This window comes from Phyllostomus discolor, chromosome 6 (genome assembly GCF_004126475.2).
Source record: "Phyllostomus discolor isolate MPI-MPIP mPhyDis1 chromosome 6, mPhyDis1.pri.v3, whole genome shotgun sequence".
Classification (NCBI taxonomy): domain Eukaryota; kingdom Metazoa; phylum Chordata; class Mammalia; order Chiroptera; family Phyllostomidae; genus Phyllostomus; species Phyllostomus discolor.
In genome coordinates this window covers 165,124,525-165,142,697 of record NC_040908.2, presented here as the reverse complement: position 1 = coordinate 165,142,697, position 18,173 = coordinate 165,124,525, and the positions used below count along the sequence as shown (strand labels likewise).

The following is an 18,173-nucleotide window of genomic DNA, read 5'->3' as shown; positions in this document are numbered from 1 at the left end:
AAAGTTCTAGGTCTGTGCGTGCATGCTGGGAGCTTAGGGGCTGGCTGCACACATGGACACCGAAGGTCGTTAGGAGACTGGGAGAGATGCTGGCTGTGCGTGTCCATGGGCGGGGCCTCCCAAGGCACGGTTCACGTCCAGTCTCTTCCAACGGTGCCCTCGGATGCTGTACAGAGTGGTAGTACTGAGTGTGTCTGGGTGTGTACAGAGCTCTGTTTGTGTGTGTGCCTGTGTGCGTGGGTGTGTGGCCCAGCCAAATATGTGTGGTAGGTTGTGTGTGGACCTGCGTGCCCACGTCTGCACGCGGTGAGGCTCTGTGCCGGGGCTGGGGTGTACGGGAGCGTGCAGGTGCCACGCTCACTCCCCCCTTGGTGCCGCAGGTAAAGGCCCTGAGACCCTCTTTGCGGGGCACAAGCTCAATGACAACGAGTGGCACACGGTGAGGGTGGTGCGGCGTGGCAAGAACCTGCAGCTGTCTGTGGACAACGTGACTGTGGAGGGTAGGTGGTCTGCGGCCAGGGAGGTGGACACGTTTCTAGTGACCTGTGCTTGGTCCCGTTCTGGGTGGCCACTGCCTAGGGCAGCATTCTCTGAAGCTGCTGCTGTCATTTCTCCCTCAAGGGTGGTATACTGGTGGGGGCGGGGGGGCTGGACCCCAGGGACCACTCCAACTCCCTGCAGGCAGCAAGTGTCTGGAAGCCTGTCAACCCAGGGCTAACGAGTCCCACCACTTCCCCTGGATCCCGGAGCCGTGCTTGCTGTCAGCACCTGCCTGAGGGCTGTGTGCTGACATGTCTGCTGCGTGGCCCGGTGTGGAGGGGAGGCTCCTGGGGACCCACGGCCCAACCTCAGAAACGATCCTACGGTCTGTGCCCCAAAGCCACGCCCCTCACCTCTGTCTCCCGTCCCGAGCAGGACAGATGGCAGGAGCCCATACGCGGCTGGAGTTCTACAACATCGAGACGGGCATCATGACAGAGCGGCGTTTCATCTCTGTGGTGCCCTCCAACTTCATCGGGCACCTGAGCGGGCTGGTGTTCAACGGCCAGCCCTACATGGACCAGTGCAAGGACGGGGACATCACCTATTGCGAGCTCAATGCTCGCTTTGGCCTGCGTGCCATTGTGGCCGATCCTGTCACCTTCAAGAGTCGGAGCAGCTACCTGGCACTGGCCACTCTTCAAGCCTACGCCTCCATGCACCTCTTCTTCCAGTTCAAGACCACGGCTCCCGACGGGCTTCTCCTGTTCAACTCTGGCAACGGCAACGACTTCATTGTCATTGAGCTGGTCAAGGGGTGAGGTGCTGGGCACTGCACCCCTGTCAAGGAAGTGGTCCCCTCTCCCTGCTGGCCAAGATATGGCCCCTTAGCCACTGGCTGGGATGTCTAATCCCGCTCCCCACCCTCCCACCACCACAGGTCAAGCTTGATTCAGGTCCCAGCCACCAGCCAAGATGGCGAAGCAGCACCCCTTTTCCCACCTTGATGACTCCCCAGTCCCTTCCTTGCCAGGAGTTTTCCAGTTGTACCTGTTCTTCATTCACTGTCTGGGCCCGGGCCCTCCAGCCCTCGCTGCTGGCACAAGACAGGCCGTGTTCCTGTGGCCTCTCTTGCCCGAGGAAACCCCACCCTAGAGCATCCCTGTCCCCGGTCCCAGGGGACCGAGCTGCCCCCACCATCCTCTTCCCCTGCTAGCTCCCCAGTGACCCCCCTCTGCACGTTCTCCCCAGGACTAGGGTCCTTGTGCCGTTGGTTTGGGTCTCCCCCTTGTGAGGCCTCCCACTCTACCCCTTCCTCCTGGGCCCCGGGGGCCCCTGCCAGCTGTAGTCCCTCCTCCCCAGCGTCGCTGCCACCTTGACCCCGTGTCTCCTCCCTACCGTGGGGCAGGTACATCCACTACGTGTTTGACCTGGGGAATGGCCCATCCTTGATGAAGGGGAACTCGGACAAGCCGGTCAATGACAACCAGTGGCACAACGTGGTGGTGTCCAGGGACCCGGGCAACGTGCACACGCTCAAGATCGACTCCCGCACCGTCACACAGCACTCCAACGGCGCCCGCAACCTCGACCTCAAAGGTGGGGGCCCGGGGCCTCTGGAGGAGGCCTGGCCCTAGACCAGCTACCCCCTGGGCCCTGCAGGATTACCCGGCTCTGGGTGCCCTTCCACCAGCGTGACTCTGCCTCCTCCCCCGCCCACAGTTGCCACCTTTCCCTGTTCCCACTGTGTCCCGCCCGACGAGCCCTTGTCAGAGGTCTGCCCACCTCTCCTGCAAGGCTGTGCTCTCAGCACCGAGAGCCTGGTCACAGGATGTGTCTCATGGGCGGTTTGGTGGCCTTGCTCTAAAGCTAGGAGTAGGTAGCCCAGGCCTTCCGAAGACCTCTTGGTCCTCCGAGGTTAGGAGGCCTGCCTTGGATGGGGCTGGAGAGAGAATGGGGAGCTTAGCATCCTGGCAGGAGCTGCTTAGAGAGGGGTGGGAGGGGCAGTGGGTAGGGGGAGGGAGTGGCAGTAGCTGGGTCCCTGCTTGCTGCCCTGGCCATATACGGTGGGCCTTGGGTGGGCTGGCTCTGGGCACGTTTTTGGGCCCAGGGTCCCCTGGTGAGCTAGCATTACACCAGGGCCCGTGTTCCCAGGGCCTCTTCAGCACCCACCGAAGCAGTTATCCCCTGCCCCATCCCAGAAGGGGTGGCTCAGAGAGCAGGGAAGAGGAGGATGAGCCTGCAAGCTGGGCTGTGGGAACAGGAGTGCGGGCAATACCCGTGGCTATTCCAGACCCCAGTGGGGCAACGAGGGCAACTTCTTTCCTTAGCCCAAAGCAGCCCTCAGTTCCATAGGGACCCATGGGTGTCAGTGTGACTCAGACTGTCTGAGCTTGAGGGGGATCCTCAGAGACCGTTCATTCATCCCCCTCTGGGAGAGGTGCAAACAGAAGCTTCTCGAAGCTAGATGGCTTGCCTGAAGTCAAATGAGCAGGCAGCAGAGCTGGAACTGGAAGCTTGGTCAGATCCTGGGTCAGATCGTGTGGCATGGTGTTGCCAATTTTCCCTTCTTCCAGAAGGGGGCGATGTGCCACAGGTAACCCACCGTGGCTGCAAACCTGGGGTGCTCTGGTCCTGCCTTGTGTTGCATTGAGCTCATGGCCAGGGCATCAGGGTTGACCTGCTGAAACTCTGTTGTCAGCTGGCCAAAACGTCCAGGGAGTTAGGTCTGAGGTGACCAGGGAGCAATGTGGGGATCGGGTGGACCTGAGAACTTCCCCGTGTCACCCAGAGTCTCCAGGCCAAACCTTAGTTGGGGGGACAAAGCTGGGCTTCAACCCCACCCGCCAGGAGAGAACTCAGAGTAGGGAGAGGCTGGGGGAGGCCTGCAGGAGCTCTGGGGATGGGAGACTTTGGAAGGGGGGAATGGGGGTGGAGGGGGCTGGGGCTGCACGTCTATGAAAGGGCCTGATTACAGGCCGGAACTGGAATCAGATGCGTGGGAGAGAGCGTGGAGCATTTTTCTCCAGCTGCTCCCTCCCATCTCCCCCCAGCCCCCACCTCCTGCATCTGGGCTTCTCTGGGAGAGGAGCCGACAGATGGCAAGGTGGAGAAGGACGAAGAAAGAGGTGGGGGTGGGGCTGTGCAAGGCGCTGGATCTCCACAGAGGAAACCGGAGTCTGGGTTGGGACGCCGCTGCACGTGCGGGAAGAACTGACAACCAGATGTGACGTCCTGGGAGGGGAACGGGGCGGGGCCCGGGAGGCCCAGGTTTCTGACCCCACTCCCTTTGCAGGGGAGTTGTACATTGGTGGTCTGAGCAAGAATATGTTCAGCAGCCTGCCCAAGCTGGTGGCCTCCCGGGATGGCTTTCAGGGCTGCCTGGCCTCCGTGGACCTCAACGGGCGCCTCCCAGACCTCATCGCCGACGCCCTGCACCGCATCGGGCAGGTGGAGAGGGGCTGTGACGGTGAGTGTGGGGCGGAGCAGTCAGGTGTGACCCTGCAGGCTGTAGGAGGGCCAGCTGCAGAGACACACCAAGGCAGCAAAGTGGCCTTCCTTCTCGGGCCTTGCACGAGCCTGCCCCCCAGCTCTGGAGCAGGGGTACAGGGGGGTGAAGGGTCACTTGCTCTCCCCGTTGCCTCCCACCCTGGCCCCTTATCACAGTTCAAGGCCAAGCCTGGCAGTCCTGGAGCCCCCCCATTCCTCCCCCTCCCCCTTCATCAGTACTTGGCCCTTTCCGCCTAGCAGAACTGAGAGCAGCACCTCTCGGCCTGGTCCTGAAGCTTCCGTACCTTCTGGGCAGGGAGGGGGCTGGGCTGAGCACGCTGTGTTCCTTCCTCCTGCTTCTCCCAGGCCCCAGCACCACCTGCACCGAAGAGTCTTGTGCCAACCAGGGCGTCTGCTTGCAGCAGTGGGATGGCTTCACCTGTGACTGCACCATGACTTCCTACGGAGGCCCTGTCTGCAATGACCGTGAGTGCCAGGGGGGCTTGGGGCTGCTAGGGGCAGGTCCGGCCTGTTCCTCACCGTGGGGACAGCGGGGGAGGTGGAGGGGTGGAGGGAGAGGGTCTCTGAGGGCCTTGGTGCTTGCTTCCTTCTCTTCCCTTCGTGTCCTGAGAGCCCGAGGGGAGCCGCTGGCTACGGTCCCCTCCCAGTCTTTTCCCTCAGGCCTGTGCAGGATGGCCGCTGCCCGAGTTTCTGGGGAGACCTGTTGATAGAAGGACCCTCTTCTTCGTTCTGAGCTGGGGGGACCCTGCTCCCTTCACCCAGAACCAGAGGTGTCAGCCTCTGTTGCTCTCCCGAAGCAAATTTGGCCATGGTCTTCCGTGTCGTGTGTGCGTGTAGCTCAGACATACACACTCTCGCCCAGGGTGGGGGGCTGCTGTCAACCTGTGCCCCTTGTCTCTGGTGCCCTCAGGACTATGCAGTGGACACCTGTTCTCTCCTGCCTGGGGAGGACCATGCCCTGCAGGGCAGACTCGGGAGATTCCCAGGAGGCCAGGCCGCTGGACTGGGCACTGGCCATGCTGTTACCCCCCCACCCCCCAGAACCCTGACTGCAGGTTGTCCCTTGGAGCCACAAGGGCACTCCCTGGTGTCCTTGCCTGCTTCTTCTACTCCCTGGCTGGGCACCTGCCTGCCAACTTGCATATTATTTGACCCCCTCCCCCCCCGGGGCAGCTTCAGCAGCAGTTTTCAGTCCCCAGTGGCTGGTGGCCAGCAGCTGGCGAGAGCTTGGCAGAGAGAGGGCGTCTGGGGCAGGAAGGGGACAGAGGCAGCCTCTTACTGGCGCGGGGTCTGGAGTTCTCTTCGGATGATCGGGCTGGGGCGGGGGCTGGGGAGTGGCCTGCCCTGGGAGGAAAGGACACACACACACACACACACATGCGCACACACACACACCCTGGAGGGGGAGTGGATTTCTGGAGGAAGTCAACAGTAGATCCGGGCCAAGAGCGGGGGTCCACACCTCGGCCGCCGTGCCGCACCTGGGAGCCTCAGTCATCTGGGCGGAGTCCTGGGTTTCCTATGGGATGGACGGGTTCCGGAACAGGCTCTCCCGTGGGTCATGGTTCTCTTTCTCCCTAGAAAAAAATATGGGGCCCGTCTCCCTTGACACCGTCCTTGTGCCCTCGGGCAGGGCCCTGCCCGCCCCCCAGAATTTCCCTCATCTGACCTGCCCTTCTGGGTACTTCCCAAAACCCCCGGACCACGGGCAGCTCAGGGGCGTCCCAGCCCTGGCTGCTGGGAATGGAGGTGGGGCTGGGCTGGGCCCCATCCTCTAGCGCACTCAGCTGGGTGCAGATCGGAAGGTGGTCTTACCTTCGCTGCGGATAATAACAGTCCTCACTGATGTCTAGTGTTTGGTGCTTGCAAAGCCCTTGTAATCTGTTACTCAGAGAAGGCCGTGGGGTGGAGACCAGCCGCCCTGTTTCACCGACGAGGACGCGGACCTCAGCTCCTGGCCCTAAGCCAGGGTGCGGGTGATGCAGCCCAGCAGGAATTCGGGCACTCCGGACCCTGTTACTCGCTGCGGCTCACTCAGTCTCGGGGTGCTGGTGGTGCGGGCGGTGGGCCTGGCTTGCTGAGGGTGCAGGCGATCAGGATCGAGAAGCGTGGCTGCCCATGGTCCCGACTCTACTCCCACATGGCGGAACCTTCTGGAAACGGGCATAGAAGTGAATGGGGGTTTCGGGAGTCGCCCCATCTTTCAACAGAGGTGGGAAGAGAGGTTGGGACTTCTGTGGTTCCAGGTGCGTGGGAGGCGGGCAGAGGGGGGCTGGGGAAGTGGCACCACGCAGGAAGCCTGGTCTGCAGTCTGGCGGCAGAGCCGTGGCCGTAAAAGCAAGGTGGGTGCAACCTGGGAGCTTCCGAACGCCAGCCCTGGGGTACCCCTGCGCTCCCTGCCCTGGAGGACGGGGCAGGAACCTGAGAGTTGCGGACTCTGCCGGGGCTTTCCGAGCCACAGCCCCTTCTTCTCTCGGGGCTGCCCCTCCCCCCGACTCTCCCCGTTGGCACTGGTTCGTGCCCGAGCTGTCTCTCTGGGGCTGGTCTTCCTGAGGCCCCACTGCAGCTCGAGGTCAAGCAGCAGACGGGCCCAGGCCTGTTCAGATGTCCCCCACCCAGCCCACGAGCGTGAAGGTCCTGGGGGCAGCACCGGGCACCAAAGGGCCCCTCACCCGAAGAGAGGAATGTGGGTGGGAACGGCCCGGGTGGAGGCAGCCGGACCCTGTGCTCGGAGGGTCTGGGTTGGGGTGTGGACTGGCCGGGTGAGGGAGTGGGGTGGGTTGAGGCTGAGATGAAAGAGGTCCAACCCGCAGGACAACATTTCCCCGTTTATGGCCTCAGTTTCTCCCTCTGTGGTGTGGGGGACTAAGCCGGGGCGGTGGCAAAGGGATCTCTGTGTCCCTTTTAGGCTCAGGACTTCTGTCTTGGGAGGTAGGAGAGGGCTCGAAGGGTGAGAACCCATCTCTTCCAAGAGAAAGAGGGAAGAGGAGAGGATGAATAAGACAGTAAATACGCAGTGAGAGAGGAAGGAAGCCAAAAGGAGAGACACTTCCTGACGTGCAGCCGAAGCCCCGGGTGGAGGTTCCAGGCCAAGGGGCTCCCCTTGGGCCTGCTTGCTGCTCTGTCTCTCAGGGCCCGTCCCAGGCCATCAGTTCGTCACCGTCCCTGCCCCCCTGCTTCCCGTCTCTCCCTTTGCTCCGTTCCTCTCCGCAGCCTCTATTGATCTCTCGCACACCTCTGTCTCCCTTCTTTTTTACCCTCTGCCTCCCCCCACACTCCCCAGCGTCACCCCCTCCAACTCTCTCCACTTCCCACTCACTGGTATTGATTGGCCTCCAGGCGGTTTCCCTTCCTCTCCTCTCGCTGCCGGCTCCTCCCTCCTTCCCTCTGGGACCATAAATTTTCTGCCTGCTCAGAGCTGTGTCAGTCTATATTTCAGAGGCCGGGGCACAAGCATGGGATGGAGAGGGCAGGAGGACAAGCCTTGGGGGGGGAGGGGCCCAGCCTGCACGCCGTCTCTCCTCCCTCCTGGGGCTGCACGCCACTTCGGACCCTCCTCTTGGGCACCTCTAGGGACCCTTTCTTCACTTCTGAAGGGCCAGTGTCCCAAGGGGTCCTGGCACCTAGCAAGGGTAGGGAGGTGCAGGAGCCACAAAGGGTCACGGGTCCTGACGGCATCCGGGAGCTGCGTGCAGCAGGCGTGGGCTCCTGGGGATACTGTTTGCTCCCAGATGGAATCCGGAATCAATAAGCAGGAGCTACCCTTCTCTCCCCCATTCTCCCTCACCTTTCCCACGTTACCCCACTCCCTTTTGCCCCCTCTTCACCACTTCTTACTCCACTACCCTATGTCCCTGACTCCTCTGAGGGTCTCTCTCCACCTCCCCCCCTTTTCCCACTTTCCTACCCGCCCCCCCCCCAAGACCTAGCAGAGCATCCTCTGGGCAGAACTCAAGCTGATGTGGGTGCAGAGGTGACATCCAGACAAAGGGAAGGGAAGAGAGCCTCCCTGCACTTACCTCCTGGGCTATGACAAGCGCTTCCCGGAGACCCCCAAAAATCTGGGGGGGCAGATCCCAGTGGAGGCACACCTGGTGGGAGAAGTGACTTTCTCAGCTGCACATAAACGGCCCAGGAAGGGTTTTGTCCCAAGTGGGACACTCAGTGGACAGGTGTCCTGGGAACTCCCCTTGGAGGGAGAGGTCGAGGCTGGGGGAGGAGCAGGGAGAGTGCAGAGGGAGGGTTGGAGCAGTCCAGGAGGGTGTGCAGGAGGGTGGGGGTTGCCCTCTTGGGGAGGCGGTGAGCAGACCTCCGTGTGTGCTGTGTCTCACCCCTGAGTGTCTTTGAGGCTCCGGGCGCGTTGTGTGCGTGCACACGGATGACCCTGTTTTTGGAGGGTGAGGCTGCAGCAGCTGTCTGTGTGTGCTTGGCTATTCCTTGCCTGTGACAAACACGTATGTATGCCTCTGTGAGCATGTGCACATGCTCGGCTGAGTGTGAGTTCATGTGCCAGCCTCTACGAGCACATGCATGCATGTATATGTCTCAGCCTATGTGTGCACGAGTGCACACTGATGCCTGTATGGGCACGTGGGTGTCTCCATCTCCAGGCCCGTCCACATCCTAGCGCGCACGTGTATTCTGAGGGGTGCGTGCAGAGGTGTCGGGTGGCTACATCTCTGCACGCTGGACCAGCAAGCACTATTGGGGTTCGTCCAGGTGCGGGGGGGAGGGGAGGAGGAGGAAGAGAGCCGCCTCTATTGCTAGCCTCAGACCTGTTCAATTATTCAGCAGGGCCCCTTCTTCGGAGGGGGCGGGAGGGGCGCGCGCGCCCCGGCGCGGGGGAGAGGCGGGGCGCGCGCCGAGGAGAGGCGAGCGCGGAGCTGGCTAGCCAGGTGACGCGCGCCGGAGCTGTCCAGCGCCGCCCGCAGACCGGGAGCCGCTCCGGTCCCTCCGCCCTGCCCCCTCCTCCTCCCGCGCTCCCACTCCCCTCCCCTCTCCACTTCCTCCTTTCCTGCCTCCTTGTCTCCCTCCTCCCTCTCCCTTCCAGCCTCTCTGCCTCTGCAGCAACACTCCGCTGCCTCCATCGCTCCGCCGGAATCTCGCAGGCTCGCGCCTTTCCTCTGCTCAGCCCTGCTCCCCTCCTCTCCTCTCCCCTCCCTCCATTCCATTCCCCCCTCACCCGGATTTGCTTCCCTTCCCCCTTCCCCCGCCCCTCCTCCCCCCGGCCGCTCCCTCCTTTGCGCGGGCCTCCGTCGGGCCGCAGCGGCGGCAGCCGCGCGGCCGGCCCTAGTCTCCGTCGGGTTCCCGCTTCTCCGCTCCAGTCCCCTCCCCAGCTCGATTTTTCCGCAGGATTTCCCCCGCGGTCCCCTCCCTGCCTGGCGCCCTCGCCTTCCCCACCTCTCTACCCGGAACTATGCCCCCTCCCTCAGGCGCTCCCCCGGGTTTCTGACGGCCCTCTGCGCCGCCCCGACCCCGCCGGGATGCGGGGAGGCCCTTAGCTTCTCGCGATGGACCCAGGCGTTCTGGACCTTGGCGCTGCCGTTCTGCAGACCCCGGGTTCCCCGGCGGGATCCGGTTGATTTCATTGGCTCCGGACCGAGGCTTGGGCTCTGGTTTTCCTTCTCTTCACCCCTACCCCCCCCCCCTCCCGGGGCTCGGAGCCGGAGGGGGGCTTCGCGGGGCTGCGCAGCCCCGCGTCCCCGCCCCCGGCCATGGGGCTGTGAGGCGGCCGCCCCCGGGCCGAAATGCCCCCCGGGGGGAGCGGGCCGGGGGGGTGCCCGCGCCGCCCCCCCGCCCTGGCCGGGCCCCTGCCGCCACCGCCGCCACCTCTGCTGCCGCTGCTGCTGCTGCTGCTTCTGCTGCTGGGGGCGGCCGACGGGGCCCGGGTCTCCTCCAGCCTCAGCACCACCCACCACGTCCACCACTTCCACAGCAAGCACGGCACCGTGCCCATCGCCATCAACCGCATGCCCTTCCTCACCCGCGGCGGGCACGGTAAGTGGCGGGCTATGCCGAGGCCGACGGGCCGGCTGGCCCCCGGGCCGCTGGTGTGCGCGGCCCTGGCCCCCGCGGGCCGCACCCCAGCCTGTGTGCCCGAGGCCCCGTCCCTCCGCTTTGCGGCCCGCGCCCCCTCACCTCCCATCTCCAGCTCCCGTGTTCCCAGCCCCACCCTCTCCTCTCCATCACAACCCTGCCCCCATCTCTTTATCACCTCATCTCTGTCTTCCCCACGATCATTCCTTGCCTCACCTTCACCTCCTCATCCCGGCCTCTGGCTTGCTCCGTCCCCAGCCCCTGTCCTTTCCCCCTCGGCTGCTCTCCCTTCCCCAGGCTGTCTTCCTCACCACTTCCTCCGTCCCTGCTGCTTCTCTCTCCGCCCGGCTTACCTCCACCTTCCCCTCACCTTCCCGTTGCTGCTCTAGCATTTGTGTACCCCATTATCTTCTTACCTTTGTCCCCCTGCAACCACTCTCCCACCTCTGTGCCCATCTGTCAGCTCAGCCTCCGACATGTCCCATCGCTTCCTCTTCCCCGTCTTACCTGCCCCTGTCTCTCCCCCATCCCCCGGCAACCTTCCCTTCTTCCCTGTCACTGTCCTTCCACCACCAGCACCCCCAGTCCCCGCTCCATTGTCCCCTCGCTCTCCATTGTCCCCTCGCTCTCTCGGCCTCATTTCCTGCCTCTCCGGCCTCTCCGGCCCGCACGTCTGCATCTCCGCCCCACGTCCGCCGTCCACTGCTGGTCTCCAGCACCTCTCACCTCTGCGGCCCTGTGACTTGGAGCTGCCTTCCCCACGCTCTCCTGTCGGTCCCCATGGCTTTCCGCTGCTGTCACCTGTCCTCGGCCCCTCACCCTTCCATCTCAAAACCCACTTCACCTTTGCTCTCCGCCCCCACCCCCTTCCGTTTCTGACCTCTGTCACCTCTCCCGGACTCTGCCCGCCATCCCCCCCATCTCAGTCCCCTGGTCACTTCACGCCCTGGGCCCTCCGGGTTCTTTGCCTGCGGTCTCTCCCCGTCTCTGCACCTGCCGCCTTCCGTCTCTGGCCCCGCGTCCTCCGTGCCGCCACCGCCGCCGCACCCCCACGACCTCCGCTCTCTGCGTGCCCTGTCACTACTCCCATGTCTGTCCTTCTTCACGTTCTATTTCATGTCCATGGCAGACTCGATCACGTTCCATTCCAGTCCCTGCTTCACAGGTCATCGCCGAGTTTCTGTCGCCTCCCATCTTGGGGACCCCTCAGCTGCCACTCGAGCCTGCTCACCACTTGCCCTCTCGGGGCACCGAGTCACCACCCGTCTGTGGGCCCCGCTGTCACCCACCACAGGGCGCCCCTTTGCCGCCATGTCTCTGCCTCTGTCACCTCCCGCCTCTGCACATGTTCACCTCCGACACGGCCCCACTCACCGCCTCCCACCTCGGCCCCTGTCACCTCCCACCTTCATGCTTTGTCACGTCACATCTGTGGCCCCCGTCTCAGCCCTCCATCGCTCCGCGTTCCTGTACCTCCACCACTTCCCACCCCGGGACTCTCGTCCCCTCTTACACGTGTCCTCTCGTCACCTCCCGTCTCTGTATCCCCATCGCCTCCCATCCTGCACTCTGACGTCTTCACGCTCCCGGCTTCATTTACCTGGACCCCCACCCTCCCTCCCAGCCGCGCCCGCGCCCTTCCAGCGCCCGAGCTCCCATTGGCCGCCCGTTCCCGCTCGGCCGTCGCCTCTCGTTTTTCCGCTCATTCCTGTTCCTCCGTCGTCTTCCGTGTCTGGGTCCTCGTCCCTGCCCACTGCGGCCCACCGCGGCCTCCATTTCTGCACTCGTCTCTGCCCCCCCATTACTGGTCTTCATCTGTTCACCCTCGCTTCCCGGCCTTGGTTCCCCCACCACTTCCCACCCCCTTCTGCTCTTCATTGCTTTTCTTCTACTTCATCTTCCTCTCGTTTTCTATGTCTCTACTCTCCTCATCCGGTTCCCGGGAGTGGCCCCTTCCAGCCTCCTCTTCGTTGCCTCCTTCTCTCTCCGCCGGCACAGCCTCGTCTGGCCTGGCCTCTGTCCCGGCGGGGTCCTCGCCACGCCGCACCCTCCCGTCTCCTCTCTTCTTCCCCTCGCCCAGCCCGCACTCCACTCTCTCTTCCTTCCCACGAGTTCCGTGGTCCTCTGTGCCTTCCTCCCTCCTCTTCATTGTCCCCTCGGGCTCCCGTCAGGCCCAGTGTTGCCCCCAAAGTGACCCGGAGAGGACACGGTCTTTCTGGGCCAGGAGGAGAGGCACAGAGGGGCGAGGGAAGAGGGCCGGGCCGGGGGTGTCAGAGGAGAGTGTCGTGGGGTGGAGAGGAGCGCTGGTGAGAGAGGAAGGGCAGGGAGAGAGGTGCTGGCCCAGGAGAACGAGCAGATTGGAAGGAGGGGCCTGGGCTCTGGAGCCAGGACGGGCAGAGCGGAGAAAGAAGGAGAGAAAATGGAGGAGAGAGCATTAGGGGGGCACCCTATGGTATGTTGGTGTTGGGACTGTCTCAGAGGTGGCCCCTCGCTTGCTGGCCAGAGGAGGAGAACGGCCCCAAGAGGGCCAGTGTCCGCCCAGCGCCACGTGGAAGCAGAGGAGGAGCTGGAGGGCGCCCAGGACGGGGATGGAAGGTGGCGGCGGGAGATGGAGTGGGGGGGCCGGGAAGGGTTGGGCCCGGTGCGAGGGGGGAGGGGCAGAGGGCAGAGAGAAGAGTAGAGGGGGGCCTACGTGCCAGGGCCGAACCCCGCCTCCGCTCGCCTTAGCCATGGGGCGGGGGCGGCGGAGGGCAAGCTTCTCGTGGGGCCTCAGGCCTGGCTGGAGGGAGAGGCCAGCTTGGGAGACCTTTCTAGGCCAGGGGAGACCTGTCCTCTCTGCCCCCCAGTGTGGGGGCCTCTCCTCATGCCTCTGCCTCTCCGCTTCCCCTCTGCTGGGGTCTCACTGCGTTTCCTCTGGCCTTCCTTCCCTCCTCCCTTCAGCCTTTCCTCCATTGACCCTTCCCTCCACCCCCACCCCGTTACATAACATCCCTCCCACTCTCCAGATGCCCCTGACACTCCCGCACCCGATGTTGGTCTAGGCTCGGGGGACCAGGACGCCTGGGTCCTAAAAAGGGCCTGAGAGGTGACACTCCCCAGGTCCCTGGCCCCAGCGCTGGTTTCAGAGTCCTTGAGGAGCTTTTCGGGGCCCCGACCTTTGTTTCTGGTCCCCTCCGAAGCCAGGGATGGAGGGGTCTCCCCCAGCTCGGCTCTGGGTCAGTAGCTTCCAGGGGTTCCAGGTTCATCCCTCCGGCTCATGAAGGGGGCTGGCGTTCATTTGGATTCTGGACATGGGTGTGCTGTCTTGGATCTTTGTGACTGGATGGTTTATGGCCGGGAATGGGCTTGCACAAGGAAGGGGCCGTCTGTCGCTCTGGGATTCTAGACCGGGAGAGAGCTGAGCCCCGCGACTGGGTCTGTGGAGGCCCCCCTGGGCTGCGAGGGCCTGGGTACAGGAGCTGTGGTGGCCCGCAGGCACCTAGGAGGAGCGTGGCTTTTCTAGATTGTGTGGGCTGTTCTGTTCTCCCGTGACTCGATCCACGCAAAGGTCTTTGTCGTGGCTTCTGGTGCTGCAGGAGGGTGGGCAGGTGGAGGGTCTGTGCAGGCAGTTTTAGCCACAGGTGCGTCGCCGCACGGGGTGCTCGCACGAGATGATTGTGTTGTTTGGGCCTGGGTTAGCTAACCATCGCTAATGGTGGGTGGTGGTTTCTTCTGGAGTGCAGGTGTGTGGGAACTCCGCGGAAGATTCTTGGTCGTTTAGACTGTTGCACCGATCAGTGAGTTTCTGGGTCTAGGAGGCACTGAAGGCACTGTGCTGGGTGCGGGCAGAAGGTGCCGGCCCCGGGCCTTTGGGTGGAGGACCAGAACACTCCGGTCTTGGGCTTCGGGGTGGGGGGCGTGCGGCAGCCCTGCAGTGGGACGCACGAGGTCGCTCACCAGTGGTTTCCTGGGGAGACCAGAACTGGTGGTCTGGGCCACCCCGGCGCAACACCCGCGTCTTGGCTTAGGCCCCTCTCTACTCCGCGGCCCCTTCCAGAGCCTGTCAGAGTTTCTGGGGTGGTGGGGAGTCTTGGACACCCTGTCTCTGTGCCTTCCGCTGGGACTCTGTCTGGTGGCCAGGGCAGAGGACAGCTTGCGGGGCCAGAGGCGAGAGGCCCCGGAGGGTCCCACCAGGGGGCACCTGGCAGAGACACCTCCCCTGCCCCCCAGTCCCGCTGTCCTCTCTACCTGGCCCCCTGCGCCCTCTGGCGGGAGCTGGGGCCGGGGAGAGAAACGTCTCTCCAGGGTGATTACTGCCGCCCCAGTCCAATAAACCATTCATCCTTCATCTCCTCGGCCCTGGAAGTATTTCTCTCCACTGGATCTTTCCCCGCCCCCCGTGTAACACACGCCCTTAGGCTTTTACAGGTTTGCCCAGCTTAATAAACTGGCTGTGTTGTGGCCCAGCTGGGCCATAAATCCCCGGCAGGGGGGGGGGGCCTGGCTCTGGAGCTGGGAAATGGGGAGGCCGTGGGCGGGCAGCCCTCGAGCCCCCGGGTCTCAGGGGCGGGACCCATGCGCCCTCCTGCCCTGCACGTGCCAGCCTCTGCCCTCGCCGCCTGCCCTGCCTTTGTGCGCTCACCGCCACGGCGCCGGCTGCTTCATGTCTCCTGGGCCGGGGGTCTGCCTCTCCATGCCGGGTCTTTGTGTGCAGCTCGGTGCACCTTCGCCTGCGTGTTGGTGTGGGGCCCGTGGGTGTGTCACCGGGCACATATGTCATGGAGCCTGGGGCTCACAGCGCCGACTCCGCCTCTGGTCCCTCGGGCCTCACTGCCCAGTGGGACATTTGGCTGCCTGCCCCTCGGGCGCTCCCTGGGCTCAGGCAGGGCTCCCCCCAGGGTGGTGTGCAGTGAGGAGAAAGAGCCTCCTTTCCCCGTGACCTGGGAGGTTTGGGAGCAGGCCCCAGGCAGATGGCACTTCCTTTGCTGGTTTGAGGGCCCCATAAACCCCATACACCCCACCTGTCTCACTGGGAGGCCCCGGAGCCCGGGGGGTGAAGAGGCAGCAGTCTCTGGTCAGGGGGGTGGGGGGGCAGTTGTGGAGGAAGGTCAGCATCTTAGCTCCCCTTGTTCCTCCCCAGCCCTAAATTTGCCCATGCGGTTGCGAGTAAGTGGAAGGAGTAGGGAGGACCCTGGGTATTATGGTTGCCATGGAAACAGCCGATTTTCCAGAGCGCTGCCTTGGGAGTGGAGAGACTATCACTACTGGCGGAAGTGTACCCTGCCTCTGGCCTTCGGGCCCTGCCCTCTCCCTCTCCAGGCGGGTGGCCCACGCTGGGTGGGGGTGCGGCTCCCTCTGCACCCTGCTCCTGTCCTGTTCTCCGCCCTAGTCTCGGGGGTGTCTCATGCTGAGGAATCAGCTCTCAGCGCTGGCCCTTCAGGGCCCCGGGTAGGAAGGACGCCTGGCCCCCTCTGTCTGGACACGCACCGTGGCGAGATGTCAGTTATTAGGCGTCCAGGTGGTTGATTCTCTCACCCCCGTCCTGCCTCTGGGATCCTCTCTCCTCCCTGGCCGTGCCTGGGGGGTGGAGGGCATCACGACAGGTGCCCTGGGGAGCAGCGCCCTGCTGGCCCCACCGCCCGCCTCTCCGGGACCCGGGCTACAATACAGCCTGCGCTCCTCAGCCCTCCCTGGGACAGCAGATGGCGCCTCCCTCCAACGCTCTCGGGACCCCACTCTTTCTGGGGGGTCTGGGGACTTCCTGGGCTAGAGTCCCCGATCCCTCAACTACATTGCCTGACTACAGTGGGGCTGCCGAGCCCCGGAGGGGAGAGACCTGCAGGTGCTTGAGGCCCCCGGCCCCAGTGCCAGCGGCTGGGCGGCCACCTTGGCAGCGCAGGTCCGCTCCTCCCGCCCCACCCCGCGCAGAGCCCAGCCCCCGGACCCTGGGGTTTCCGCCCCACCCGGAGCTCGGCCACCTCCCGGGCCCCACTTTGCTCCCAGTCCACTCCAGACCTGTGCCCTCTGGCCCCATCTGCCCCTCTCTGGGTAAATCCCCCTTGAACCCCTCTCCCCCCAAGAAGTGCTTTGAGAGGAGTCATTAGTAGCTAATTATTTAATTAAGCATTTTACGACTCTCATCTGCTCCATTTGGGTTCTAAGGAACGCGGGAGTGTCGTCCTCCCTTCTCTGGAGGCCCCAGAGCACTGGTCCTCCAGGCCTTCCGGATGAGGCTGCCTTCCTGGAGACTGGGGGACCAGCCCCCCACCCCTGCCCCCAGGGAAGCCAGTCAGCTGCAGGAGGGAATGTGGAGACTAATGGGGTCTATTTTGGGGCTGAGATCGTTAGGGACCTCACACCCGCCCCCAGCAGCCTGATGGAGAAGAGGAGACAGGGGGAGAGAGGGTGGGGTGGGGGAGGGCAGGGAGAAGGAGCCTTAGTCTCTGGCTCCCACTCTCCGGCTTTCTCTCACCTACACCCCTCTCTGCCCCTCTCTGTCCATCTGTCTCTCTGCCTTCTTCCTCTGGCTGTCAGTCTCAGTCGCCCCCCACCCCCACCCCTCCCATGTCTGTCTCCTCTGGGCAGGGCTCCAGGACCCCCTGGTTTGGGGACCCGGGCAGCCCCCTAGTTGTGAGCAGAAGCAGGGAGTGCTGGGCAAACCAGGACCAGGATTTCCAGGGGCTGGAGGGGGGGGCAGGCGTTGGGAGGGTGCCAGCCTACGGGCGGTGAGTCAGAACAGAACGCAGCCTCTGCACCTCCTCCTGCCGTCGCCCGTTGCCCGGGGCTCCTTGCGCCGGGGTGCCTGCTGGGCTCTGGCCCCACAGAGCCACACACCTTGGACCTGCCCCCTCTGGCAGCCCTGGGAGAAGTCGGGCTGGTCAGGCTCAGGCCCCAGGGGTCCTCCCTGCCCCTGGAAGTCCTCCTGGTCCGCCTGCAACCTCTCGGTGGGCTCGCTGTCTCTCTGTCTCGCGCCCTCCGTTACCTCTGTTCTGCTGTAATTAAGGCAGAGTTCCGGATGAGGCAGCTACATCTGTCCCTGCGCACACAGCTCTTACCCGGGCACCCGCCTGCCAGCCGGCCCCTGGGACCAAAGCGCCTGGGGCTGTTGTGGGCGCCCCGGCTCTGGCTCCGCACCCTGAGCCTGGGGCCCCAGTGCTGTCGTCACGGCCCTGAGGGCCTGCTGGTCTGCTCCCCCCACCCCCATGTGACATCTCTCTCTCCCTTTCCTTCTCTCTGCAGCCGGGACCACTTACATCTTTGGGAAGGGGGGAGCGCTCATCACCTACACGTGGCCCCCCAATGACCGGCCGAGCACAAGGATGGACCGCCTGGCCGTGGGCTTCAGCACGCACCAGCGGAGCGCTGTACTGGTGCGGGTGGACAGCGCCTCGGGCCTCGGAGACTACCTGCAGCTGCACATCGTAAGGACCCGGGGCCCGGCCTCCGGGCCTCCAGCCCTCTTCCCCCAGACCCGATCGCCCCGTCCTGTCCCGTCATTGCCGTGGGGTCAGCCCCTCAAATCTTCCCCTTGAGTGAAGCCCTCGGAACCTCTGCTCCCCGATTCCTGCAGTTTCCGCTCAGTAGTTCTGTCTCCGAGGCCCCTTCCCCTCCTGGTTGTTCACGAGACTCCCAGAGTCACCCTGTTGATTGGGAGTGCCCCGTGCTCCACTCCTTGAGACCACCTGTGTCTTCGACTTTTCCAAATGCAGTCAAGGGCCTCCTCGAGTCTTCCAGGCCGTTCCTCGGCCTTCAGAAATGTCCCCGCGTCCGTGGCTGCCCAGGGCTGCTGCCTGCTCATTCCTAGCATGCCTACGGTGGCCACTGTGTCCTGCACCTGCCCCTGCTGCCCTCCTGCCCCCTCCCTGCCCCAAGCAACCCACCCTTGGGCTTCACTTCTGCCCCGCCCTTGACCTCTGTTTCTATGACCTTTGCTCTCCTAGCTGCCTCTGACCCTGCCACCCCTACAGACCCTCTGGCTGTGCTCACTCTGCTCTGACCTCTAGGTCCAGTGCCACGTCTGCACCTTGACCTCCGGTCCCACCCCACTCTGCCTCTCTCTGCCCAGCTCCCCCCGGGGCCCACTTCCCCCCTCCCGCTCCGCTCCTTCCCGGTGCCTCCCTCCCGGCCTCCTGCCGTGCCCACCGCTGCTGTCCTCAAAGTTTTCACCC

General features: G+C 64.1%; 1 protein-coding gene across 23 annotated transcripts in view; it reads left to right on the top strand.

Annotated features, from left to right (window-relative positions):
- Nucleotides 1–18,173, top strand: part of NRXN2 (neurexin 2) — a 103,824-nt gene that overhangs the window by 60,700 nt on the left and 24,951 nt on the right. For 12 of the 23 annotated variants that reach the window (XM_036029692.1, XM_036029693.1, XM_036029691.1 and 9 more), the window contains 6 exons: nt 381–500; nt 916–1,297; nt 1,889–2,079; nt 3,776–3,949; nt 4,336–4,455; nt 17,245–17,426. In XM_036029692.1, the coding sequence (XP_035885585.1) occupies nt 381–500; nt 916–1,297; nt 1,889–2,079; nt 3,776–3,949; nt 4,336–4,455; nt 17,245–17,426 (1,169 nt within the window). Of the gene's footprint in view, nt 1–371; nt 501–915; nt 1,298–1,888; nt 2,080–3,775; nt 3,950–4,335; nt 4,456–8,962; nt 9,988–17,244; nt 17,427–18,173 lie in introns of those variants that run through there. The other 11 variants (XM_036029685.1, XM_036029680.1, XM_036029684.1 and 8 more) reach the window with 5 other exon arrangements.